Source organism: Podarcis vaucheri, assembly GCF_965113315.1.
Source record: "Podarcis vaucheri genome assembly, chromosome: 13".
Classification (NCBI taxonomy): Eukaryota; Metazoa; Chordata; class Lepidosauria; order Squamata; family Lacertidae; genus Podarcis; species Podarcis vaucheri.
Genome location: NC_138751.1, coordinates 53,055,839 through 53,083,781, shown reverse-complemented (window position 1 = coordinate 53,083,781; position 27,943 = coordinate 53,055,839). Strand labels below are relative to the sequence as shown.

The window sequence follows — 27,943 nt, the reverse complement described above, 5'->3', positions numbered from 1 at the left end:
TGTTCTGTTGAAAGCCCCCCAGAGTGGCTGGGGAAACCCAGCAAATGGGCGGCGTAGAAATAAAAAATTATTAGTATTATTCTTATATTATCCTGTTTTTGGAAAATTAAGAAAATTGATTAAAAATGTATTTAAAAATGGAAAAAAAATCCTACTTCCTTATATCGTTGTGCCCAATTACTGTTTTGGGGCTTTCAATAAGTTCATATACATGAACAAAAAACACTGTATTACGGAACAGTTCTAGAGCTACCAGCACAGGGAAATTCTGGACTTTGACAGCAAGGGAGCTATTGAATTTCTGAGCCTGCCTGGCCAAACTCTGGGATGCTTCCCGACTTACAATAAGCCAGATTTTATGCAGACTCCTTTTATAATCTCTTTGCCTAAGTCCTAGACTCTAGGTCAATGCATTTTAGCTAATGCGATTTCACTAGATGCCAGTGCAATGAGGTTTTGCTGCATGATGCCAATGCAATACAGCCAATTAGATTAAGCTACGTGAAAGTAAGGGCAACACTTTGTGCCCTCAATCTAGAAATTTCTGGGTAAAAATAGATTGGGGGAATGGCTCTCAGCAGCAGCAAGAGAAGCAGGCTAACTGCTATCAAAGTCATGAGTAGGTACTAACAGGCAGTATAAAAAACGGAGGCAAGTCTGGGGTGGGGGGGAGCTTTCATGAAACATTTCATCTTCCCCAAAGGCCCACATCTTCAGCTAAAACAGCTTGCTTGAGAATTTCTAGCTCAGCTGTACTCAAAACACCCATTTGTGTTCATGAAACCCCAGAAGATCCCCATGACGGGCAATTAGCTCCTTTTTTCTTTAGATTTGGTTTATTGAAATGTCTGAATACTTAACAAACTGAGGAAGCACAGAGGAAACGGAGTGTGTTCCCAGCCAACATCTGGTAAAAAGAAAAAGTCTCAGGACTTCCCCAAAGGGAATGAAAGCCTCTAAACAACTCAGAAGGGAAGCCTCTTATCAAGTACAATGGTGCCTCGGTTTATGAACTTAATCCATTCTGGAATTCCGTTCTTGAACCAAAACTGTTCTTAAACCAAGGCAAGCTTTCCCTAATGAGGCCCCTCGCCACCGGTGCCCTTCCACCGTTCAGATTCTGTTCTTAGACAGAGGTAAAGTTCACAAACGGGGACACTTCTTCCGGTTTTGCGGAGTTCGTAAACTGACTACAGTGGTACCTCTGGATGCGAATGGGATCCGTTCCGGAGCTCCGTTCGCATCCTGAAGAGAACGCAACCCGCGTCTGTGCGTGCCACGATTTGCTGCTTCTGCGCATGTGCGTGACATCATTTTGAGCGTCTGCGCATGCACGAATGGCAAAACCCGGAAGTAACGCGTTCTGTTACTTCTCGGTAGCTGTGGAGCGCCACCTGAAAACACTCCACCTGAAGCAACTTTCACCTGAGGTATGACTAGTTCGCAAACTGGGCTGTTCTTAAACCAAGGTACCACTGTATTTCTTCTTACAACAATAGTGATGCAAACGTCTTGCTCCCCTTTGCGGCTCTCCCCAACACACTGAGAGGAAGCCCCTAGTTTTCGGCCTGCTAACAAGCTGGTGCAGGGTGAGGGCATTTCAAGTCAATTACAACTCAAGATTAATTTTGTACCCATCTCCCCTTTCATCTCTTCATTAAAATGAGTAAAATGCCTATCTAGAACCTCTCCTCTTGCGCTCTTATAAATGTCTTCTTTAGTATTCTCAGTAGCATCTGCTAAAAATGACAAAATCATGCCAATCTATTTTAATCCTTTTCCAGAACTGAAGTGAGCAAAAGACAATACGGGAAATAAGAGTCAGAAAATTCTCTTGCAAAACCAAGGCGCCTTCTCATTTTCCTTATTGCAGGGTTGGGAAGCCTTGGGCTCTTGGGCCAGATCTGGGGGGGGGGCATTTACTTCTTCCCATTGCCTGGCCTTGATTTTAGAAGGCTCAGACCCATGAAGAACCCATGAGATGCAGATGTGGAGCAACTCTCTACTAACTATTTCACTCCCTTGCATACATTCATGTCCTTACAAAAGTACAGCAAAATGAAACTTTAAGAAGAATATAACATCCTTTGGGTATGTGTCAAGAAAGAAAGAGTCCTTTAAAAAGGGCAGTAACTTAATCATAGTCCAGGACTTTTGTAGAGTGGCTTTGGAGACCAGAGTCCAAAATGTGATTTTCATTTTCTTGCATAGCTTCTAGAGAGTGAAATATTTTCTTTCCCATATACCTCTTGGGCTGCATATGCTGCATGCTGAAAACATTAAAAGAGAAGTGCCTGCCAAGGTTACACACATTCTACATTGAGGAAAGTGGAAATCTGCACCTAATTACTGCAGCCCCATAAAAGTGAATGTGAATATCCGATTATCTGATAAAAAGAAGGACAGCAGAGACAACAAGGAGAGGCACTATTGATAAGCACTCTTGCCTATCTCCTTAGAAAGGGTAATGAGAAGCAAGGCCATCTGTGATTGTGATTTCACTCTGAACCTGCTAAGAGTGACCACTAGGGATGGAAGAAGCATTGTGTGGACAAAAGCCCTCCAAACATAGAAATAAGTTGTCAAACAGATAGGTAGCCGTGTTGGTCTGCCATAGTCAAAATAAAAAAAATTCCTTCCAGTAGCACCTTAAAGACCAACTAAGTTAGTTCTTGGTATGAGCTTGGTATGAAGAAGTGTGCATGCACACGAAAGCTCATACCAAAAACTAACTTAGTTGGTCTTTAAGGTGCTACAGGAAGGAATTTGTTTAAGTTGTCAAACAGTTATTGCAGAGTTGTCATTTTAAGGAAAAGGGGGAGTTTGATGCACAAGATGTTCTGTATTAAGTTGATAACATGGAATCAGGAGAGATATACAATAGCAAAGAAGGCAGCAACCGAGGAGGGAACAATGATGAACCCTACCCCAGCGCCAGAAGCAAAAGCGCACCAGTCTCTGAGCCTTTCAGTCAGAAGCCACATGCAATTATAAGCCAGGTGCCTGGGATTTAAAGTGGGGAACAGTGAACTGTCATGCTAGGATCTGAAGTAATACGTGAACGGATAAGTCAGAAAAAAACCTACGCTTCTGAAAATGGCAAAACTTCTTTGGCAGACAAGGGTCCCAAATATGCAGCGTCACATTTCAGCAAGGGGGAAATAGCAGGGAAGGTTTTCCATAAGTCCAGACCCTCTCCTAAAGGCGAACTTAAAAGGAGTCTTGAAATGTGAATAATGGCTGTTTTTGTAATGAGATTCTAACTAGTAAGGAAACTTCCAAGAATACTATCCCCATGGAATAATGCCTTTTAATTAAAGTTCTGATTCTTCTGTGAGTCTGCGCAGAAAACCTCTACTGAACCCTGGGCCCAAAATGTCTAGGAACTGAGGCTTTCAATGGAGGACACACCAGTAAACAAAAACAGATCAATACTTCTCTTACAACAAATGTTAAAATGAAGCTGCTGTTTTAAAATTACAAAAAAAAGGTCAACTGTTATGGAGAAAATACTTCACTTTACCAGTTTCATTGTCACTGGCCAACTTTTCCTCCCTTTCCTCCCTCTCTAAAGTGCTGCTTGCTGAGGAAATGCTGGACGCAGAACAATTGTCTTTTTCATTCACTTCTTCATTCTGCCTCTCTTTTTCACTTAGTATTGCACCTTCTTCTGCCTCTTGCTCTGGACCTTGCGCCACTCCGCTTCCTGGCTCCACCTCTGCAACCTCTACTTCTTGGGGTCTTTCTGCCCCCTGCTCCAAGTCTGCCCCGTCTTCCTGCTCTGTTTTTGTTTCTGCCTCTGGCTCACGTTCTGGTTCACATTCAGGGTCACTGGCACTCACTGGTGAAAAGAATAATGGAGAAAGATTCGCTTAAAAACAGTGTGTCGTGCTTCGCACAGTCAAGTGAGTTCCATCAGTGAGTTCCATTTCTCCAAGTGAGTGAAAAGAGAAAGGGGTCTTGGTATCGGTGGCTGCTTTTAAGAAATGGCTGAGCACGGCATTCGGAGGGCAGAGCTCATGTAATAGCCCTTGAAGGAGAGCCTTGCTCATGAGACACACTGGAAATCTGCCATTTCCTGCTTGAATAAAGTCTGGTCAAACTTTAAGGCATTTATAAGTGTGTGTGTGGATGTGAAATTTCAACAACATAGGTACAAATATTTGATAATCCCATCTACACTGGGTGCTAAAAGGTTACGAAATGACTCCAAATTATTCTTTCTCTCTTTAAAAGCAGGGAGCAACAGGGAAAATGGACAAGATCATTTTTGGTTGCTGTATGCTCTGTTGTTGAAAACATGTTTAGGTAAAGGTAAAGGGACCCCTGACCATTAGGACCAGTCGCGGACGACTCTAGGGTTGCGGCGCTCATCTCGCTTTATTGGCCGAGGGAGCCGGAGTACAGCTTCCGGGTCATGTGGCTAGCATGGCTAAGCTGCTTCTGGCAAACCAGAGCAGCGCACGGAAACGCCGTTTACCTTCCCGCCAGAGTGGTACCTATTTATCTACTTGCACTTTGACGTGCTTTCGAACTGCTAGGTTGGCAGGAGCAGGGACCGAGCAACGGGAGCTCACCCCGTCGCGGGGATTCGAAACGCCAACCTTCTGATCGGCAAGCCCAAGAGGCTCTGTGGTTTAACCCACAGCGCCACCCGCATCCCTAAAACATGTTTAGAGTGACTGATTTTTCATCTGTTTACACACAGAAAGGTACACATGTGTTAGTTTTATTACAGCAGCACAGCTTGGAAAGGGCAGTGTCATGCACTGTTGACAGCAAGCATATGTTTCCTCATGGCAATTTATTTCGGAATAGCTACATAAAACACTGGCTGGCATCTGGCACAAATCTAGCTTCTAGCTGTTTGGCAAGTGGCATAAATTTGCCTCTTAACTGGCGTCTGACACATATTGTTGATTATGCAGTTGATTTCCTCCACCTCATTTGATCACTGACACAGTGAAATTTAGTCATCATTTTCAGCTAAACCAGCAGATTTTCACATGCAAGATTTCTATATTGTAATGTAAAGAAACGAGAAGGCGCCCACAGGTATTCAGTCAAGCAGCTCACAATACTCAAAGACAGAATGGCCATGCAGAAGTGACAGAAAGGTGAATATGTATGTTAATTTTGTGTAGTTGTGAAATCACCTCTTGGTTAAACTATGATACAGTTCTAGATTTTTCCTTCTGACCAGCCTGGCAGTTCTACTTTTGCAGTGTACGCAGTGTCAGAACGGAGACTGCAGTGATCTTTTATTTTCTGATGAGAATTCAGATGACCCAGAAAGGAAGAGAAAAGGAAAGGGAGTCCAACCTAAGCAGTGTAACTTTATAGTGGAAAAATGGGGACCATCTGGGGGAAAAAACCCACCAAAAAAATGAGGTACTACAAAATTAGTTTAAGCCAATAGTAGGCATTTGGAATACACAAGGTATTAGGAAGTTCTCCTGCACAAATCCCACTGAGATGAACTAGAAGTGAGCAAGAGCACTGTTTTGAGGTTGCTTACTCAGGAGTACATTCTGATTAATTATGTCCTGAATCGCTAAAGCATGGGTAAGCAAACTAAGGCCCGGGGGCCGGATGCGGCCCAATCGCCTTCTAAATCTGGCCTGCGGACGGCCTGGGAATCAGCGTGTTTTTACATGAGCAGAATGTGTCCTTTTATTTAAAATGCATCTCTGGGTTATTTGTGGGGCACAGGAATTTGTTCATTATTTTTTTTACAGAATATAGTCCGGCCCCCCACAAGGTCTGAGGAACAGTGGACTGGCCCCCTGCTGAAAAAGTTTGCTGTCCCCTGCTCTAAAGGGAGATCAAAACATGAATTTCTAATGCCATGCAACAAAGTCTATCTTCAGATTTTTCAGCAACAACTCCTGAGAGGTGGATGACTATTAGGAAAAAACATTTTGAGATTTGACATATCTTCTTAATTTTCTACCTCTCAAATGAACTGATTCATAGATAGATATAGATATAGATACACCACATTTTTCGCCCTATAGGACGCACCGTCCCATAAGGCCCACCTAGTTTTTTGGGGGGGAAATAAAGGAGAAAAAATTATTTCCCCCCCAGGCGCGGGGCTGGGGCGGGGGAGGCCCAAGCTTCCCCCGACCCCAGCCCCCAAACAGGCAGCTCTCTGCAAGCCGTGGGAGCCCAGCGCTGGCTCCCGCTGCTTGCGGAGAGGCTTGCGAAGCCTGGACACGCTGATCTCAGCGCGCACAGGCTTCGGCATGCCGGCAACTCTCCGCAAGCAGCGGGAGCGCTCCCGCTGCTTGCGGACAGGTCTGAGAAGCCTGGACGCGCTGATCTCACCGACCCCTCTCGCTCTCCAGGCTTCAGCAAAAGCCTGCATTCGCCCCATAGGACGCACACACATTTCCCCTTCATTTTTGGAGGGGAAAAAGTGCGTCCTATAGGGCGAAAAATACGGTAGATATGAGCTAGTATATCAGCAAAATTCAAGTTCAACATGTAAAGGCAATGTAAATAGCAATGCCAATTTGAAATACAGCTGAAGCTTTTGGGATGACCCACGAACAGAGAACTTGAAGCTTTTCTGATTCTAGCAAGATACACAGAAGGTAGTTCTGCAGATCACGAGAGCTACATCAGTGATGGGGAACATGTTACTCTGCAGATGTTGTTGGATTCTAATTCCATTCATCCCTGACCACTGACCATGCTCGCTGGACTGATGGGAGCGAGAGGTCAATAACATCTGAACAGTCCCATGTTCCCCAATCCAACTGCACACTTCTGATTGCTAGTATTGGTGGCAAATTCTTATTTGGAGAAATTCAAATTAAAAGCCCTTGAGAATTTGCTAACATTACTAGTATTTCAGGCTGACTCTAACTGAATCAAACCAGAGTTGGGTCTGACTCAAAATAGTGAGCGGTTTTATAAACTTGGGGCATTTCTTGACAGGGACAATGGAATTCAAGTTCTCTCTGCCCCCTAGAATTGAATCAGGAGGCAGAAAAACCTAGACTTCTGTCCGCTGGCGCATTTCACTGCCTCCACCACATGCAACAGTCCCAAAACTTGCCAAGTCCTCCCCGCTAGGAGTTTCACAGTCTATGAATGGAGCCAAACTCTACCACGGATTACCAGATGCTGGGGACAAACAATAATAGAAAACTATCCCCCTCATAACCTGCTTGTGAACTTCCAAAGGCAGATGAAAGTTGGGTTAATACATAATCTTTTGTCTGACCCACCCTTCACCTACAATTCCCATCAGCCCCAGAAATCACAATTGGTGCCTAACCAGACCAGGTATGGGAAAGCTGGTCAGACCCTTTTAGGAGTTTCCCTATGAAAAAACGGCTAACACGTCACACAGCAGCTGTATCCAATAGGTCTGTCTATCCATTCATTCATCCATCCAGCTATACGGCTTAACTGTAGCAAAAATTCTAAGCAGTCTACAGTTTTCGCATCTAGATTAGTCAGTCAGACATTCTAGGAACTTCTGTCTCACATAGTTTATTTCCTTTATTTACTAAGGGTTCAGTTTACAGTTTAGACTATTCACTAATCTGCTGGATTTTCGTAGTAAAACACTTAGTCTGGAATTGTACACCTACTTACAAGGGATTAAGCCCCAATTAACTTAATAGGAGTGACATTTCAGGAGACATATATAGGATTCCACTACTAATGAAGGATGTGCAGTTTTGATTTTGTATTCAATCATTTCCCATAAATAACGCAGGTGGCCTCTTTTAGTATGAAATAGGGGAACAAATGGAATTGCTTTGTGCTTGTCAAATATACATGTGTGTATAACAACCGAAGATGTAATTTCCCCCTTATTTGGGGGGAACGTTTGTTTTCTAACATTACTTTCCTTCTCATGGACCAAGCCACCCCATCTTCCCTGGAGAAAATCAAGATTCCACATTACTTGCAGGGTTTTTAGAAATTAAGTTTTTGCTTTTTTATAGCATAAACAATCTGGCCAGATTTGTGAATTGAGTAGTCTTCAAGTTTCTCAAAATCCCATTACGGAAACGAAGCAAAGCTTTGGAAATCCAAATAATCCAAATGCTACTGAAAAGTGTGGTGGAGATACGTAATGTGCAGTACGTGAACCTGCGTGAACTCTCGGTATTTGGAAAACAGACTGTCTTCATGGGTAAACAAAAGATTTGAGAAAGGTTGCTCCTAATTTTTCAGTGTGCTGCAGCCTTTCAAAGTAACAATGGAAATGTAAGTGCACCTCTCCAACATTCAGATGGGACTTGTAACCCTTTCTGAATCCAAAAAATTCACATTCATTCAAGTGAATAATTTTTGCTGGGAAACTAAGATCAACAGGGTTTCGTTCCTTGTAATTATGCCTATGACAGCAGTTTCAAGGCATGGACCATCTGCATTCAGAGATCTTTACAGAGATGGATGTTTCCCTTAACACTGAAAGCCTTTGCTGTCCTTATCTCATTCATCTGTGCAAATTTCCACAACGTTGCTCATTTGCGTCAGGTGCTCCTCTGGAAAAGCCCTAAACACCTGCCATCTGCTGAAAAGCAACTCCACACCTCAACCACAGAGAGTTAGCCTATGCACCTGTTATAAATCTATTCCCCACACATACCAAAGAGCTCCACTTTATAATGTAATGTTTGGAAGGAATCCCAGAGACGTATGCTAAAATAATCATCATGAAAGAGATAGTTGCTCTCTATGCAGAGATTTGAAAAATCCTAATGGTAGGGGGAAATGAGGTGAGGTGTGTGTTTGTGTGTGTGTGTGTGTGTGTGTGTGTTTGAATAACTGCCATACTGAATAAAAGTGATTTCACAGATACACAATCTTTGCAGGAACTCTCCAATACTGAGAAAAAATACAAACCATGCAAACTAAAATCAAGTTTGACAGCAGCACACCCTAAGTCAGCATACAATATCCATTCTCCCTTCTGATGGTAGTTCTTTAACAGCATGCTTCAAGCAATAGCAGCCAATAAAGCCAAAGAGCCCAAGTCATAGAAGCATCACCAAGTCAAAGTACATGAAGGGCTGTCAGATAGATCTTGGAGCAGTTTTGTTCTCGGTTGCACCGGAGAGTAGGACTTGAACCAATGAGCTCAAATTACAAGGAAAAGAATTTAGACTGAAAGCTTGGAAGATCTTGCAGGTGGTGCAAGCTGCTCAACAGTGGAACAGTCTGCCTCAAGAGGCAGTAGACTCTCCTTTGCCAGAGATTTTAATGTAGAGATTGGATGGCTACCCGTTGTAGTGGATTTCCTGAATCAGCGGGGGAAGACCTTTGATGTACCAACTCTATGATACTATGATAGTGAGAACTGGCATTCAGCATGCACCAGGCCCAGAAATATTCATGCATCATAACAGATAAAGTATTTTCAGGATCTGATTCCAACTGAGGAAGAAGTGAACAATCTTACCTTCAAGTACAGAAGTCACATATATAGACAATGCATTCATCATCAGATTTCCAAAGAAACTACGTAAGATGCTGATCATGTGCATAAACCAGCCAAAATAAGTATTTTTTGTCCCCTGGATTGATTTAGGCATGTGCTTTAACTCATCATTGAAATAAATGTGATTTAACAGTGATTAACTTGGGCTAGATAATGCTTCTGATTTCTTCTTCACTTTTTACCCACATAATTGCATTTGGTGTATTATAAACCTATACTATACAGAGTTCTGCTATACATCTAAGATTGTATGCATGCCACCCCCACCAATAAAAACAACTTTTCATCTCTGTTTTCCCATTCACTATTGCCTTGCCACTTATTTCGGTACCAAATCATCACATCTCTTTCAGAGATTCCTTAAGCATAATAATAATAATAATAATTACAATTATATTTTCATCCCATATTTCCTATTAAAAATTAAAAAGATGATTAACAATAATTTAAACCTAATACATATAAAATACAAAATCAGGAACATTTGAATTGGTATGTGTACATGAGAGTTTGCCACTTTCCTGTCACCAATTTTGAAATTCTCCCAAAAGCAGCTTGGCTCTTGGGGTCAAGGGGACAAGATGTTAAAAGCCAATCAAGGTATACACATGGCCTAACATAGGCATGGTTATTCCAAGGTGCAGTCTAGCTAAAATCAAACATTTTAAGTCCCCCACGCTGAACTCTCCCATTGAAGCCCATTCATCTAACATGTTTAATTTTAGCTGGAGCACATACTTTCCACATACTTTAAGTGTTTTGACTTTGTAAGCATTGATATACCAGGATCACAACACCAAATGCAATCGGTGAAATCAGAATAGCATACCAAATGTTGCCCTTTGTTTGTAAGGTATAAACCTATATCTAAGAGAAAGGATTGACAGCAAAAGATAACAACATTTTATGAAAGTGCGATACCTTGAAATCTATACTGGTGCATCTGCTTAAAGAACTGAGAAGCAATTAAGAGATGCCAATTTCCCCTTCAGAGTTCATTGGCACTTACCTTCTGAGATCTGAGATGCCCTGCGAGTTGTCACAGGGGACTTGGGCTCCTCCTGAGAATCTGTTGAAGTGGGGCTCGCAGATGTCGGAATGGGAGAGGTTGGGACTGAAGAAGAGCCCAAGTTCAAGGACAAGTCACTCTTGCCCCGACATAAACTCCGACTTCTCAGCTCCTTCTCATACTCTTCAGCTGCCAATTTCTCCAAGTATTTGTATCTGGAAGTCAAATTCCAAAGGGATTTCGTAAAGAAGGAGAAAACGGTTGCTGCTGCTTGTTTATAGCTGAAGCACCTGCGAGGAAAGTTCTGACTTCCTGACGCATGAGGTACATGGCAAAACTGACTGCTGGGATAAACTTTGATGGGAGGGGGGCCGGGACGGAAGGCACCAGAGCGGGGGACGGGACGGGACGAAAAACAAGCAAAGCCCAGCAACGTTTAAAGTGCTGATGTCGAACAAAAGGATAATATTAAGCAATCCTCAGATGCTGAACTTTGAAGAAAATTGTCTTCTTCCCCATGGAAACATTTACAAGATCTTCCCTTTTCCTTCACAAAAATGTCTCTCAGATCCCCAAATGTTAAAAAGACCCAGTCCCGGTCTTGCTGAAGAGAAAGGGGAGGAAATTTTAGTGCCTCGCAGGAAAATAGATCTTGCAGAAAATAATACCACTTACAAATGTTTGTACTAAGAACTGTCTGAGTCTCTGAACCTGCTTCTATTTGCTCCAAGAGCAGTGCACTGGAATTCACTTTGTTCTTTCGAGCGTCTACAATGGAAACTTTTTTTTTTAATTCTAAAAGATTTCTCGGCCGGACTCAAGACATTCAATAGCTTGGATATGACGTCACATATAGTTTATTCATCAAAGTCAGTTGAAAAGAACAAAGATACATCTGTTTTGCATTTTAGGCAGGCAAGACTTGCTAACTGTTTATTAAGACCAGCTACCAATCATATTCTCCATACAATTCTTTATATGTTCAGACCAAAATAGCTTCGGAATATGTGTGTCTTCCAGATGTCTGCTAATTTTATCCACCATTATTTGCCCATGGAGTACATTAATTGATGCAGATGTAAAAGTAGGCTCCTGACTCCGTTTGTCCTACTCAGAAGTGAACTGCTCACAAAGGTGAATCAGAACTAACTTCTTGCATCCCAGACTCTGTTTGGCTTCCAATATCTGACTGCACTAAGCATTTCATAACAATACGAAATGTTTCTCAGATTCTCACCATCTTAATCAAAATTGGACGCATGCTTCAGTTTTACACCTGAAATGGTTTACAGTGTGAAAGAGTAAAAATTACCTGGCTCAGAGGACCTCACCTCCCGCGTGTCACTGTTTGAAAAGAGGTACACACTGACAAGAGACTAATGCAGAAATGCAAATGCAATGGGAAGCCTCCCCTGAGTGTGGGTGATTCTGCTGCATCTTGCATTAAGAGGGATGGAATGATCCAATCGCGCCTAATGCAGAGATGGAGTAGATTGCCAGATCTCAGTGGAAGCTGACCGGAAAGCAAGATGAGTGAATCATGCAGATGAACAGCATGCAGTCTCCTCCTTGGGGTGGACGCTTTTAGGAGCCGATATAAACAAGGAAAGGTTGCGCTAGTGAACATTGCATCCAGTAAGGATGAGGCTGCTTTGCCACCAACCCCGGAAAATAACAGTGCCTGTTATTCAGTAAATACTAAATTATATAGTCAATATATGGGTACACATGTAGTTCCAAGTGCACAGCCATTGCAGATACGAAGATATCTTTCATAAACATTATGCCACATGCAGCGTTGCAGGATCTGGTTTCAAGGGTGTGCAAAACCATTTTCAGTAACACAGTCAAGCTTTTCCTCAATGTTAAGCAATTAGGGTTCCATGTGATGTAGAAGTGACCACAGATTTTGGAAAGTGATTGCAAAGGATGGCTATAAAATAGGAAATGTTTCTTGCGTTTACAGTATACACAGCTAGTTCAATAGATTGTGATTCTCTATGAGAGCTAAGCTGTTACCTAAACATGGCTTTATCTCCCAAATGGGTAGATCATGGGTAGTCAACCTTTTTATATCTACCGCCCACTAATGCATCTTTCTTGATGGTAAAATTTCCTTACCGCCCACCAGTGCTCGATGGAAGGAGGATTCAGCTTGTGCCATAGAACCCCCTACTGCCCCACCTAGAATCCTGAAACGCTCACTAGTGGGCGGTAGGGACCAGGCTGACAACCCCTGGAGTAGATGGATTCATAAGTGACACAGGTAGCAGGGGTCTGTAGCCTATTTAGTTTGAAACAGGCAGACCAGTGGGTCTCCCTACAGCTTGGAATCGTGGCTGCAATGCTGTCTGACTCTTCTGTGTTGTACTGCCACCTGTTCCCTCCCTTAGTAGGTTAGAAGAAAACCATTCCAAGGGATGGAGAGGGAGGGCTGCATATGCTTTCCACATTTGTCAAGAAGGTTGGCCACCCTTTCTCCAAAGGATCGTTTATCTAAAACACGGTGAAGTAAAGGTAAAGGGACCCCTAACCGTTAGGTCCAATCACGGATGACTCTGGGGTTGCGGTGCTCATCTCGCTTTATTGGCTGAGGGAGCTGGCGTACAGCTTCCGGGTCATGTGGCCAGCAGGACTAAGCCGCTTCTGGCGAACCAGAGCAGTGCATGGAAACACCGTTTACCTTCCCGCTGGATCGGTACCTATTTATCTACTTGCACTTTGACGTGCTTTCGAACTGCTAGGTTGGCAGTAGCAGGGACCGGGCAACGGGAGCTCACCCCGTCACAGGGATTCGAACCGCTGACCTTCTGATCAGCAAGCCCTAGGCTCTGTAGTTTAACCCACAGCGCCACCCGCTAGCTAGCTGCAAGGAAATGGTTGATTGGCATCCATCTGTCTCAGGAGACAATGGATGAGTTTGCCTTTGAGGGTGAAGTCAAACTGTTGTAGGGCTATAGAGCCTGCTGTGGCTGTAGAAACTTGTAGTGAAAGACATGTTTTGTTGCAGCTGGGGCAGATGAAAGTGCCCACTTGCGCTGCTGAAGATGCGCCATGGCAGTTCTCTCTGCACTCCTGCCAGCAGTCATTCCTCCCCTGGTCACTGCTATGGATGCATCACCTGACTGATTATATCCAGCCTCTGTTTGTCTTTTGGCAGGTTGCAGTTTTAGGTATATTTTTCAAATAGTGTTTTGTACTTCTGGAAACCCTGGGGCTCTCCCAAGCACGTTGACACCAAACCTCTTATTTCTCAGTAACCCTTCCAAAACTTGTTGCCTGACTTCACTATTAGAAGAAGTGATGTTTGGACTGAAGGATGGGGAACATATGCAATGTGTGCAACATGATCAATATGTCCTATCTGTTTAAAGAGGCAGTCATGTTAGCCTGTCTTTCTGCAAATGATACTATAAAAATTGCAGGTAGCACTTTGCTCTCGTATTATTGAGGCTATGTGACTTTTAACTATGGCCGCAGAAGCTCTCTACATGGGATTCCTAGTTTCTCAAAACTCAAAATAGAGTGCTGTCCTTCCTTTGCCTTTCCAACCATACAACAGCCAGCTGAAGGTCTGGTGGAAGTTCTGAATCAAACCTAGTCTCCAAACTCAGCAGACTTCCCAAGCCACTTCTTTTGCAGATTTCTCTGCTATAGGCTTCTTGTGAAGTAGCTGAAAGTCTTGGCTGACAGTTTCAGAACTCTCTCTCTCCCTCTCTCTCTCTCTGCAATCCAAACAATTATTTGTTACATGCCCATTATTCAGTAATGAACATCTTCCTTTATCATGGCTGTGCTTGCCAGAATGAAATAGCACGTTCATTTCTGATTTAAGCCATTCTTTACAAGGCTAACTGGAAGCATGCTTACAAAACCATGCACCTATTAATAAATGACATAAGAAATGTAAAAAAAGGGCCAAAAACAGTGTTAAGTACCGACCTCTCTTCTCTTGCTTGTCTTAGCTCCTCTCTTTTGTCTAGATAATTGCGACTATGAAACAGAGGTGCACAAAGTTACAGGGAAAATAACTTAAGTAAAAAGCAGGAAAAGAAGAACATAGCAAGCAGTGAAAGAAATGAAAGCAACTAAAGCAAAAGAGCTCAGATTCAAATACATTCTTTGGTAAGAGAAATCTGTGATGATGGGTGTAATTTTTAAATGTCAAGGACACATTGTCACACACACACTTCTTTGGTACTACGCTGATAACTGATGCTTTTCATAGGGGGATATGTCACAGAATCCTGGCGTGGGACAAAGGATCGAACCTGTGACCTTGGCATTATGAGCGCCATGCTCTAAGCAAATGCCATTAAGTCTCCAACCTGCACCAAGTTTTGACCTGAGCTCTACGTCTTGTGAAAGGTATCAAGATTTATTCAGGTGAAAAAAATTAAGAAAAAAATATTTTTAAAAAATCACACACACACACAAATATTTGTTCAGGTGTATAGCCACCATAGAAATGGCAACAATTAACACTCAGGTGTTTATTTCATGGGGCGGTGCTGAAACCAATTGGATATTCTTTCCAAAGATTATGTGAATTGCACTGTGGGAGGCAGTCTTGAGAATCCATTCTTAGATAGGTAAACGGTAAAGGGACCCCTGACCATTAGGTCCAGTCATGACCGACTCTGGGGTTGCGGCGCTCATCTCGCTTTACTGGCCGAGAGAGCCAGCGTATAGCTTCCGGGTCATGTGGCCAGCATCACTAAGCCGCTTCTGGTGAACCAGAGCAGTGCACGGAAACACCGTTTACCTTCCTGCCGGAGCGGAACCTATTTATCTACTTGCACTTTGACGTGCTTTTGAACTGCTAGGTTGGCAGGAGCAGGGACCGAGCAACGGGAGCTCACCCCGTCATGGGGATTCGAACCGCCGACCTTCTGATCAGCAAGTCCTAGGCTCTGTGGTTTAAACCACAGCGCCACCCGCCTCCCTCCATTCTTAGATAGGTGACAGTTAAAGGGCAAGTTCTCACTAACTTATTGTCCGGGTGACATCCCTTCAGATACCTCCACACAAAAATATTCCCTTTACATAGAAGATGACTATTTCATTAACAGGCCAGAGGCTGGGGACTCTTTTGTCTCCTTCTGACTTTCCTGACTTCTTAGTCACTGATAAGTTATTGAGCTTTTCTGTTTCATTACAGAACTAGCAAATTATTTTTCTCTTTTGGAAATTATTAGGGCATCATCTTGCACTATGTTAAGCAAATTTACACGCAAATCTCATAACGAAATGATGGTGAAGTAGGTCTCACCAGTTGAACACATTTAATCCTACCAATGTAACTGTGATTTTTCTGCCAAGCAAATCCCATTACTGGGGGGAAAAAATCAGCAGCACACAATGAAAACTGATTTTTCATGTTTTTAAATAAGCATTTATCTGTATGTGGTCACACAGCTTCTGAAGTAATTAATGTGGTTCAATAGACCTAAGAAAATTGTCGGTGGATTGAAAACTGTGAAGACAAGGTATTATATATAATCGACTTTTTATTTTGTTCTGTGTATATTGCAATGTTTTGTTGTTGTTGCTATGGCCGATGGCTGACACATATAAAGTTTCATTCATTCATTCAGGTATTACCCTGTGAACTGCCCTGAGACCTGTGGGTATAGGGCGGTATACAAATTTAAATAATAATAATAATAATAATATTTCAACTGACTCCAGATACTCCAGCTAATTGTAAGGCTACAGGGATTTAAATGTGTCAAAGCTATGAAGAGCAGTATTTTATGAAATGCACTTCATACTTTGTACTCTGTGACTTGTGGGAATGGAAACTGAGAAATACCCAGACAAAATAGGTGGTTTATCACAGGCATAGGCAAACTTGGCCCTTCAAGATGTTTTGAGACTACAATTCCCATCATCCCTGAACACTGGTCCTCTCAGCTAGGGATGATGGGAGCTGTAGTCCCAAAACATCTGGAGGTCCGAGTTTGCCTAAGATGCCACAATTCCAAATTTCTCTTCATGTGCAAATGCAGGTCAGGGTGGAGTTGCTACCATTTAGGAAGACGGATGGAAGGGTGCATATATTGAATATGGCAAATGACTTTTCAACTCTACTTATATCAAGATAACAAATCGCGAAATAATTTTCTCTCTTACTTGAACTTGTTTCTTTCTTCCCGCTCTATCCTTTGCAGCCTCTCCTCCCTCTCCTGACGTCGCCTCTCTCTTTCCGCTGCCAAAGACTCCTGGTGCTGCCGATACGACGATGTAAGTAGACCACCCAAGGACGGCCTGCAGACCAAGGAGAAACCAAGATCACATCGCTTCATATTTTTCAATAAAATAGCTTTTCACCTGTCTACTTTTTCTCATTCTAAATACATATACTGTATCCCATGGGTAGGCAAAGAAAGGCCCGGGGGGCCGGATCCGGCCCAATCGCCTTCTAAATCCGGCCCACAGAAGGTCCGGGAATCAGTGTGTTTTCACATGAGAAGAATGTGTCCTTTTATTTAAAATGAATCTTTGGGTTATTTGTGGGGCATAGGAATTCGTTCACCCCCCTCCCAAAAAATATAGTTCGGCCCCCCACAAGGTCTGAGGGACAGTGGAGTGGCCCCCTGCTGAAAAAGTTTGCTGATCCCAGCAGCCTGTCTTTTCCATATGTGACTTACAGTCACTCTGGTTCATGCTAAAAGGTGAATTACCATTTTGCACATACTCTGGTAGGGCTTCTGATTAAAACAACAACAACAACAACAACAACAACAACAACAACAACAACAGGCCAATACAGTATTACACTAAGGGCCAATGGGAAAGGATTACCAGCCATTTCACTGATTTGATCAACCCAAAAGTAAAGACCGCTGGAAACCTTTCTCTTTCATTGAAGCAAGCTATTTTCAGGGGTGGTCTTTGGTAATCTTTGCTAATTTGGCACTCTGAGCCAGGCCAAGTTTGGCTCCCCCCAAATGGATCGTCTCAATTCTGCACCTTCCCAATTTTGCACCCTCTCGGCTTGACTCCCTGTGTGGGAGAACCACCCGCGCTGCCCTAAATCTGATGCTGCTCTTTTGTAACTGCTGGATGCCATACTTCATTCCAGCACAAAGGTTGACAGCAGGGCCGGATTTAGGTTGGATGAGGCCCTAAACTCCTGAAGGTAACAGGGCCCTTTATATGTCCAGCTGCCCTTTGTCAACAACAAATTGTCGCTATTTTTTGTGTTGAATATATGCTATATGGTAATTTATGGACCTAATAGGTATCTAAAGCCATTTGCACGTAACAAAGTACTGTATGTATTTTATCAGAGTGATTGTTGAACTGAAATACAATTAAGAAGTGATATTTTAGGGAGCAGGCTAGCAGGCAGGGGCCATTACTTACATTCTAGGAGCCTACACAACACAAAACACTGTTGCTGTATGTAAGGTAAAGGCAAAGGGATCCCTGACTGTTAGGGTCCAGTCGTGGACGACTCTGGGGTTGCAGCGCTCATCTCACTTTACTGGCCGAGGGAGCTGGCGTACAGCTTCCGGGTGATGTGGCCAGCATGACAAAGCCTCTTCTGGTGAGCCAGAGCAGCGCACGGAAACGCCGTTTACCTTCCTACTGGAGCGGTACCTATTTATCTACTTGCACTTTGACGTGCTTTTGAACTACTAGGTTGGCAGGAGCAGGGACAGAGCAGCGGGAGCTCCCTCCGTCGCGGGGATTCGAACCGCCGACCTTCTGATTGGCTAGCCCAAGAGGCTCAGTGGTTTAGACCACAGCACCACCCGCTGTAGGTAGGTTTTATTTTATTTCTTTTTCATCTTATATTTTGGAAATGTACATCCAGTGGTTCTTTCCTTTAAATTTTTTTGGGGTCCCCAAGAGAGTGGGGCCCTAAGCTATAGCTTGTTTAGCTCATACGTAAAACCGGCACTGGTTGTCAGTCACTGGCTAGGAGTGCCACCACTATGACTTCGCAGCTTCTAGGGAGCGGTTGAAAGCTATGTCCATTCTCAGAGAGCAAGGCATTGCAAGGCAACATCTGAGATGGGCCCTTATGGACTCAGGCATTGCTTTGCAAAGGTGGGTGTGGCGACTGCCGCACAGATGTCTTTCTTACATCTATGCTTCCACCTTCTCACCCCTTGCCTTTTCCTGTAAGACCTATTACAGTCGTTAAGAGTCGTCAACAGGCTCATCTCAGCTATCTGCCAATCTCCCATTCCCACCACCCTTCTGAGTAATACCCCTCCCCACCTTCTCACTATATAGAAGGGTCTGGCAACTTCTGTTTCAGTGTATCTGAAGAAGTGTGCATGCACACGAAAGCTCATACCAAGAACTAACTTAGTTGGTCTTTAAGGTGCTACTGGAAGGAATTTTTTTTTTTTTTGATTACATCTATGCTTTTGCCATAACTTGATGTTATTCGTGTATTTTTTTATTTAATACCCTTCCGTAACTCACATACCAGTGTGCAACCCAAAAAGTCAAAACAGCTAACACAAGAATAAAATAACAAAAGCCCATTAAGAAAACTGCTTATTAGCAGTTTTCAGGCAAAGCAGCACCCCGCTGGAATGACAGAGACAAAACATGCAAGTTAAAACAAGACAAAGAAGGAAGTTATTGTTATGGCTGAACTGAAACTGCTAAATGTCTTCCATGACCACTTTCTGAAGTGCTGAGAATTACATCCCTGTTTCAATTATTTTTTGGCCCTCCCTCTAAACGTGCTTGCTTACTCATTTAAATTGGCCTCACTTTTGGTAACATTATCACATAACTAAATCGGATTGGCTAAGCAGTATCACGGTATCACCCTTTCAGTACTTGATTCCTAATTGGGTGGGATCCCCCAATGTGACCAATACAGGAAATTGCAAGGGGCAACCCCGGGGGGTAGGGGGGTCGCTGCATGACACATAAAATAAAAAAGTGAGGCTCTTTTTGTAGAATCAACAGTGGAATAAAAGGCTCACTGCTGGCTATGTGATTTGAACTTTGATACAGCCATCTGTTAAAATGTAATCAAAGGACCACATGTAACTGTACTCTCTGAAATCGAGGGTGGTCCCTTTTTCCTTACAGGACGTTACCTAAAAGCTCCAATTCCAGGAAAAGAAATCAAGATGGGCCATTTCAGAAGGGCTTATCAAATTCTTGCTTTGGAGTCTCAAGATTGCTGCCCCTGTAATTAGTGGGTGCATTTTTACAGATATTTGTAAGTGAAAGCAGATGTACAGTAGGTTCTCCTGACCTATTTCATCAAGGCATTCGCAATATCCCAAGTTTGGAATGAAAGGGTTAGCTGGGGAGAAAGGAGGAACTGCAGCCCCTTTCTCTAAAAACAAAAGAAGCAAGGTGATCACTGCCACTATTTTAAAACACTTTGGCTTGTAGATGTGCATACAAATATTCAGTTATGCAAGACATGACAGCTTTTGCCCCACTGGCAGCAGATCAACGCAAGTAGGATTTCAACAATTTCTGCGCATTGAATTTGAATCTGTTACATCCCACATGGATAAACATTACATAAGGGGGTATAAAACCCAATATCCCGTAAACCTTGTTTCTGGCACAAAATTACAGATGCAATATCATTGTCCGTCTGCTGTCAAGCTACGTCTGAGCTAAAAAAGGTTGTGAAACGTTCATCAGATGACAAAAGCAACCCCTTTTATCACTGGCTTTTCAAGGTGGCACTGTCAAAGGGGGCGAAAACCTTTGCCTAGTTCCAAAGGTCATAAAGAAGAATGAGGGGGCTGCTTCTGCAGGGAATCTCTTCCCTGCTCATCATTTTATAAGAGATTCCCCATCTTAAAAGAGGCAAATCCTGCTACTCTCTTGGCAAACTGCCTCCAAATGGCAGGGGGTGGGGAGTGGGCAAGAATTGTGCTGCTTCCTTTAAATTGGCAAAAGAAAACACCCTGCAAATACACCATACCTTGCAAATACAAGGCAACTGGCACAGGAACAAGGGAAATGGCTATAATCCCAATAAAGGTAAAGTTAAAGGGACCCCTGACCATTAAGTCCAGTTGTGGCCGACTCTGGGGTTGCGGTGCACATCTCGCTTTATTGGCTGAGGGAGCCGGCGTAAAGCTTCCGGGTCATGTGGCCAGCATGACTAAGCCGCTTCTGACGAACCAAAGCAGTGCACAGAAATGCCGTTTACCTTCCCGCCGGAGTGGTACCTATTTATCTACTTGCACTTTGATGTGCTTTCAAACTGCTAGGTTGGCAGGAGCAGGGACCGAGCAACGGGAGCTCACCCCGTCGCGGGGATTCGAACCGCGACCTTCTGATCAGCAAGCCCTAGGCTCTGTGGTTTAACCCACAGCGCCACCCGTGTCCCTATAATTCCAATAGCCTTATACTAAACTAGATTGTATGTCCATCTAGCACAGGATTGTTGGCACAAACTGGCAGCAGCTCTCCTGGGTTTAAGGCAGAGGATTAAACCTAGGACCTTCTGCATAAAAGGAGTTGCTCTACAACTCTTCCCCAAAGACAATCCCTCTCATGCTTTGATAAATGACAAATGACAACAAAGCGAGGCAACACACTTCTGACTGGTTGGACCCTTGGGATCAGTCCAGAAAGCACAATCCTCATTCTCGCTCAGCAACATTTGTTCTGACTGCACTAAGTACATGGTTCCTGATTGACTTGGATCAGAGGTAGGTTTAGGGGAGCACGACTGGTTCAGTCGCACTGGGCATAGAGCCTCAGGGAAAAGGGTGGCGCTGTGGTCTAAACCACTGAGCCTCCTGGGCTTGCCAACTGGAAGGTCGACGGTCTGAATCCGCACGACAGGGTGAGCTCCCGTTGCTCTGTCCCAGCTTCTGCCAGCCTAGCATGTTGAAAGCACACCAGTGCAAGTAGATAAATAGGTATCGTTGTGACAGAAAAGTAAATGGCATTTCCGTTTGCCCTGGTTTCTGCCCTGTGTTCCGTTGTGCCAGAAGCGGTAATAATAATAATAATAATAATAATAATAATAATAATAATAATAATAATATTTTTTTATTTATACCCCGCCCTCCCCAGCCAAGGCCAGGCTCAGAGCGGCTTACAAGCAATAATAAAAACAAGATGAATGATTACAACTTAAAAACAAAAATAAAATACAACATTAAAATAATGGAACATTAAAATATTAAAATGTAGCCTCATCGCAGGAGGAGAAGGAAAAGAAAAAAGAAAGAGAGGGAGGGAGGGAATCAAATTGGCTGCAAGCCAAAGACCAGGCGGAACAACTCTGTCTTACAGGCCCTGCGGAAAGAAATCAGATCCTGCAGGGCCCTGGTCTCATGAGGCAGAGCGTTCCACCAGACCGGAGCCAGTGTTGAAAAGGCCCTGGCTCTGGTTGAAGCCAATCTAACTTCCTTAGGGCCCGGGACCTCTAGGGTGTTGCTATTTATGGACCTTGAGGCTCTCTGTGGGGCACACCAGGAGAGGCAGTCCTGTAGGTACGAGGGTCCTAGGCCGTGAAGGGCTTTAAAGGTCAAAACCAGCACCTTAAATCTGACCCTGTACTCCACCGGGAGCCAGTGCAGCTGGAAAAGCACTGGGTGAATATGCTCCCATGGCAGAGACCCCGTGAGGAGCCTCGCTGCAGCATTCTGCACCCGCTGGAGTTTCTGAGACAGCTTCAAGGGCAGCCCCGCGTAGAACGAATTACAGTAGTCAAGCCTGGAGATGACCGTCGCATGGATCCCTGTGGCCAGGTCGGGGCGGGAAAGGTAAGGGGCCAACTGCTTAATGCGGCGAAGGTGGAAAAATGTTGCCTTGGCTGTTGCTGTAACTTGCGCCTCCCTGGAAAGGGAGGCGTCAAGGATTACACCCAAACTCTTAACGGAATGCAATGGCACTAATTGGGCCCCTGCAAGAGAAGGGAGTTGGTCCCTCATCCCCATGCCATCCCGACCCAGCCATAGGACCTCTGTCTTCGAAGGATTTAGTTTCAATCGGCTCCCACGAAACCATCCAGCCACAGCTTCCAAGCATCTGGTGAGTGCGTTCGGGGCCGAGTCTGTGTGGCCATCCATCAGCAGATAGAGCTGAGTGTCATCAGCATATTGGTGACAGCCCAGCCCAAAGCTCCGGATAATCTGGGCAAGGGGGCACATAAAGATGTTAAAAAGCATCGGGGAGAGAATTGCGCCCTACGGCACTCCAAACACCAAGGAGTGGCGCAACGACATTTCCCTCCCTAGTGCCACCCTCTGTCCCCGACCAGAGATAAAAGAGCACAACCAGTTATGGGCTATGCCCTGTATCCCCACGTCTGCGAGGTGGTGGTCCAGAAGATCATGATCGACCATGTCAAATGCTGCTGACAAATCTAAAAGGATCAGCAGTCCTGACCCGCCTCGATCCAGTTGTCTACGGAGACCATCTGTTAGGGCAACCAGAGCCGTCTCCGTCCCAAAACCAGGATGGAAACCGGACTGAAATGGATCAGTTTAGTCATGCTGGCCACATGGCCCGGGAAGCTGTCTGTGCACAAACGCCGGCTCCCTCAGCCTGAAAGCAAGGTGAGTGCTGCAGCCCCATAGTTGCCTTTGACTGGACTTAACTCTCCAGGAGTTCTTTACCTTTACCTTTTTTAAAATTAGAGCCTCAGGGGCACCACAATGATGTTGTAGAATGCAAGTGGGGGGGGGCAAAGGGTTTGCACAGGGCACTGCTGAAATTTTAGACCCCAAGGTCCACCAATGCTCGGATTATCCCAGGAAGAAAATGATAAGGGGGAATGGAAAGATTAGGGTTAAAAATGGTATCAAAGTACAGTGGTGCCTCGCAAGACGAAAAGAATCCGTTCTGTGATTCTCTTCGTCTAGCGGTTTTTTCGTCTTGCGAAGCAAGCCCATTGAAGGATTAGCGGATTAGCGCTATTAGCGGCTTATCTGCTGATCAGATCAGCTGATAAGCGGCTTAGCGGCTTAGAAAAAGGGGGGGAGGAAAAAAAAACAGCAGGAACTCGCAAGACATTGTCGTCTTGCGAAGCAAGCCCATAGGAAATTCGTTTTGTGAAGCACCTCCAAAACGGAAAACTCTTTCATCTAGCGAGTTTTCCGTCTTGCGAGGCATTCGTCTTGCGGGGCACCACTGTAGTAGCAGATGGTGCATACAATGGCTACAAACAACTTAGAGAAAAGGCAAAGCCAAGTAATTTTCAGGAACCATTTCATCCCTCACACAAACACAACAGAACCTCCAGTGTTTTGCAAAACTTGTGAACCCTACAATACCCTTGTTAATTTCAGGATGGAGCTACATGTTACTGATGGCATAGTGATATCATTGAAAACAGTGTTTGCACACAGACTTGCCCCTTTGTCCCCAGAAATGCATCTCTGCTGGCGATGTAGAAATACAGGCTGGCAAGATTGCTTCCTTTTCTTTTGCTTAATAAGAAGTCACAGTCACAAAGGTGGAGCTGTAAATGTGCCAGTATCTCTCTACAACCGGCAACGTAAGATTGCACTGCACTTAGAACTTGTCCGGTAGGGTCCCCCAAGGCTAACATACATTTTATAAACACATATATAAACACGATGATTTCTTTTTTTTGGGGGGGGGGGAGTGGGGTAGGTTGCAGAGAAATGAGGCCAGCCTTGTAGTGCAACAGCTGGTGCGAGCTGTTTCTGAATTTGCACTGTGAAGGAATCGGCCTTTACTCTCCTTGACTGCTTGTGTATATAATGGGAATGTATGTCTTGCTTATATGGCTTGTTGAGAAGTGCATGGTTAGCCTGAAACTCTAGCATGTGCCCTGAGTCTACTGTGACATCAAGGCATAGGCGTCTGCCACTGCTGATGTCTCTAACAACACATGTCTCTCTGAGGGTGGGAAATTTTAAAGCTCTAAGCTTCCCAAGGGGAGGAGCACAACTGACAGGTGACATTTAAACACACAGACAGACAGGAGGTGAGCAGATCAAGGGTATCTTACATGATATAGAGAAGATTTGGGATTTCAAGGTTTCAAGGAACAAAGGCTGACTTGTGAGCTTAGGTAAATGCAGGGACTGAACAGATATGGGCAAGTGGATATCTTTAACCGATTTTACTCTGCTTTTTCTCCAAAGGAAATATCTGAGGGTTTTTTTTTTTTGTTATATTGGGCATCTCATTTCTTTCTAACATTTATATGTATTATACTGTTTGGAGGGCTTTTGGGGTTGTTTTTACTTCTTTAGTCAAGTGGTGCATACATTTTATGAAAGTGAAATATACTTTTTTTTTCATTCTAGTAAATGCAGTTCTTGTTTCATAATCCCTTTGTGGTCTCAGCTTATTCTAAACACTTCCATGCTTAGAGCTTCGACATCATGCTGCCTAAGGAGGTTTCGGAGAGATCTCAGGGAGATTTTGGAGGCTGTTTGATAAGCGGCAGCTTGGTAAATAGTCTCTCATCTGGTGGCGAGGGTGGGACCACTGTGGCCTGGTCTCCCTTCCCCAGGAAAACATGGACCCATGGAGGGATGGGCTGTGTCTGTCTGTCTGTCTCTTTCTGGGGCACACAAAACCCAACAAGCATTTCCCCCCCAAAGAATAAAAGTTACAATAATAACAAAATATTTAAACCACAGAATTTAAAAAGAATTGTATAAAAGCGGTCAGCAAACATAAAGCAAACACAAACTTGGCTGGGCAGAGATACAACAGGCCGCATCAAAAGCTCAGGAAAGCAAAAACACATTTGTCTGGCAGCCAAATGGCTTCAAGGTAGGTACCAGGTGAGCATCTCAAGGGAGAACGTTCCATAGTTGAGGTGGCGCCACCTAAAAGGGACCACCCCACCTACGTTGGCAGGGGCACTGTAAAGGTCCCAATCAGTTCTTCAGGTACCCTGGTCCCAAGCTGTGAAGGGCTTTAAGGATCAACAAAGCACTTGAAACTGAACTGGGAGCCTTGCACATCTGCACTGTGATCACAACACCCACTTCCAGTTTCAGAAGTTCATTAATTCTTAACATACTACAGTGGTGCCCTGCAAAACGAATGCCTCGCAAGACGAAAAACCCGCTAGACGAAAGGGTTTTCCGTTTTTCGATGCGCTTCGCAGGACGAATTTCCCTATGGGCTTGCTTCGCAAGACGAAAATGTCTTGCGAGTCTTGAGATTTTTTTCGCTTTCCCCCCCTTTTGCTAAGCCGCTAAGCCTTTAATAGCCGCTAAACCACTAATAGCGCTAATCCGCTAATAGGGTTGCTTTGCAAGACGAAAAAAACCGCTAGACGAAGAGACTCGCGGAACGGATTAATTTCGTCTTGCGAGGCACCACTGTACCTTGAGTATAAATTAAACAACTAACCACTGTTTCTCTCCAATTATGGGTTTAAGTGCTTTTGAGGCATAATTCTTCCAATGTTTCTACAATAACTTTTACAATGCTCAAAGAATGGGATTATTTCTCCCAGTGGCTCCACCTGAGGCTAATAGAAGCCACTGGGGGGCCTGATTTGGATTGGAGTGGATTGGATTTTGGGGGGAAGGGGAGGAGGGGAAAGAACGATGAACTCTTTGCTATTTCCTAATTGGGGAACTGTTCCTCTTGCATTTTATGGCCTTTTGGGCAATGTTCTTTCTTTTCATTATATTTTATGTTTATTATCTTGTTTTCCTATTCTGCAAGAATACACTTATAAGATTGTAACATCACCCACTTCCCTGGGCGAGAAAACCTTTTCTCCCCGCCCCCCTCTCCCTGTGTAAATACCTTTTTGCAAAATAGCAACACTCCAGCATGTTGTGAAATAAAATTTTGGCATAAGAAAACATTTTCTTCTTTTCACATAACCCTAGAACTGTGAAAATACCACCTTCCAATTTGACACTCTGTGATTTGGGGGCTCTTCCAGAATTTGTATGTGTCTGTGAAATTATTTCAAAGGCTGAGGTGGGGAACTTTCTGGTGAGTTGAGGTTAACTTTGTTTCACTGCTGCGGAAAACCTCCTAGCAGCAACCACATCCTGATCTCATTTCATGGCACTAAGGGCACGTGCTGACTACTGAGAGGAGATTTGCTGCTGCTCTATTAAGCAGTGACAAAATAAAAGTTCAAGAAAGAAGATAATGACTTTTGTAAATCAAGAAAATCTTTAATTAAAAAAGATATACAGTGGTGCCTCGCAAGACGAAATTAATCCGTTCCGCGAGTCTCTTCGTCTTGCGGTTTTTTCGTCTTGTGAAGCACGGCTATTAGCGGCTTAGCGGCTTAGCAGCTATTAGCGGCTTAAAGAAAAAGGAAACAAACTCGCAAGAACTCGCAAGAACTCGCAAGACGTTTCGTCTTGCGAAGCAAGCCCATAGGGAAATTCGTCTTGCGGAACGACTCAAAAACCGGAAAACTCTTTCGTGTTTTTCGTCTTGCGAGGCATTCGTCTTGCGAGGTACCACTGTATTAATAGCCCACGAAACAAACTCCTAGACAAAAGTGATCTTGTATAGTAATGCTGTTAAAGTTATGTATTACTGTATTGCATTTGCATATAAATAAAATATAACAAAAAATCCAACAGAAAAAAGAAAGAAATAAGATCATGGCTGCCAGTAATGATTAATTAATTTGTTATTTATATCATACCCTTCAGCAATGGATGGGTAACAATCAAATAGACTGGCAAGCCCCCTCTCAACTTGCAAATTATTCTTTCTGTCTGAAATCTTTCCACTGCCGCTACCACCACATCTTTCATAGAATCGCAAGTGTTGAACGATGCCTTGAAGGTAATCCAATCCAATTCACTGCCTAGTGCAGGAAAGCAAAACTTAGACCAACCTGGATCCATTGCTGAACTCTTCTAGGAAGGTAACTCTATACAGTGGTGCCTCGCAAGACGAAATTAATTCGTTCCGCAATTCTCTTCGTCTTGCGGTTTTTTCGTCTTGCGATGCACGGTTTCCCATAGGAATGCATTGAAAATCAATTAATGCGTTCCTAGGGAAACCACCTTCAGGCCAGGTCCGGGGACAGTCTGTCCCCGGACCTCTTCTGAAGGCTGGGGGGGGGACAAGGGCTTTTCTTCCCACCCCCAGCATTTTAAAAAACCCTGGGACAGCGGAGGACTTCTCCGCTGTGCGGGGCGATCTTAAAATGCTGGCGGGCGGTGTTCCCGCCCCCATCCCCACTTCGGAAGAGCTTTCTGAAGTGGGGCGGCGGGGCCAGGTGTCCCCGCCCCAGCTCCCCACTTCGGAACAGCTTTCCGAAGTGGGGCGGCGGGGCCAGGTGTCCCCGCCCCCCTCCCCACTTCGGAACAGCTTTCCGAAGTGGGGCGGCGGGGCCAAGTGTCCCCGCCCCCCCTCCCCACTTCGGAACACCCTTCCGAAGTGGGGCGGCGGGGCCAGGTGTCCCCGCCCCACCTCCCCACTTCGGAACAGCTTTCCGAAGTGGGGCGGCGGGGCCGGGTGTCCCCGCCCCCCCTCCGCACTTCAGAACAGCTTTCCGAAGTGGGGCGGCGGGGCCGGGT

The 27,943-nt window shown here is 44.3% G+C and overlaps 1 protein-coding gene across 13 annotated transcripts in view; it reads right to left on the bottom strand.

The window, feature by feature from the left end:
- FHOD3 (formin homology 2 domain containing 3) overlaps positions 1-27,943 on the bottom strand; it is a 352,366-nt gene that overhangs the window by 59,850 nt on the left and 264,573 nt on the right. For 9 of the 13 annotated variants that reach the window (XM_082194676.1, XM_082194673.1, XM_082194680.1 and 6 more), the window contains 4 exons: positions 16,614-16,748; positions 14,421-14,471; positions 10,479-10,693; positions 3,524-3,841 (listed from right to left, as the gene is read on the bottom strand). In XM_082194676.1, the coding sequence (XP_082050802.1) occupies positions 3,524-3,841; positions 10,479-10,693; positions 14,421-14,471; positions 16,614-16,748 (719 nt within the window). The remainder of the gene's footprint in view (positions 1-3,523; positions 3,842-10,478; positions 10,694-14,420; positions 14,472-16,613; positions 16,749-27,943) is intronic. The other 4 variants (XM_082194679.1, XM_082194677.1, XM_082194681.1 and 1 more) reach the window with 3 other exon arrangements.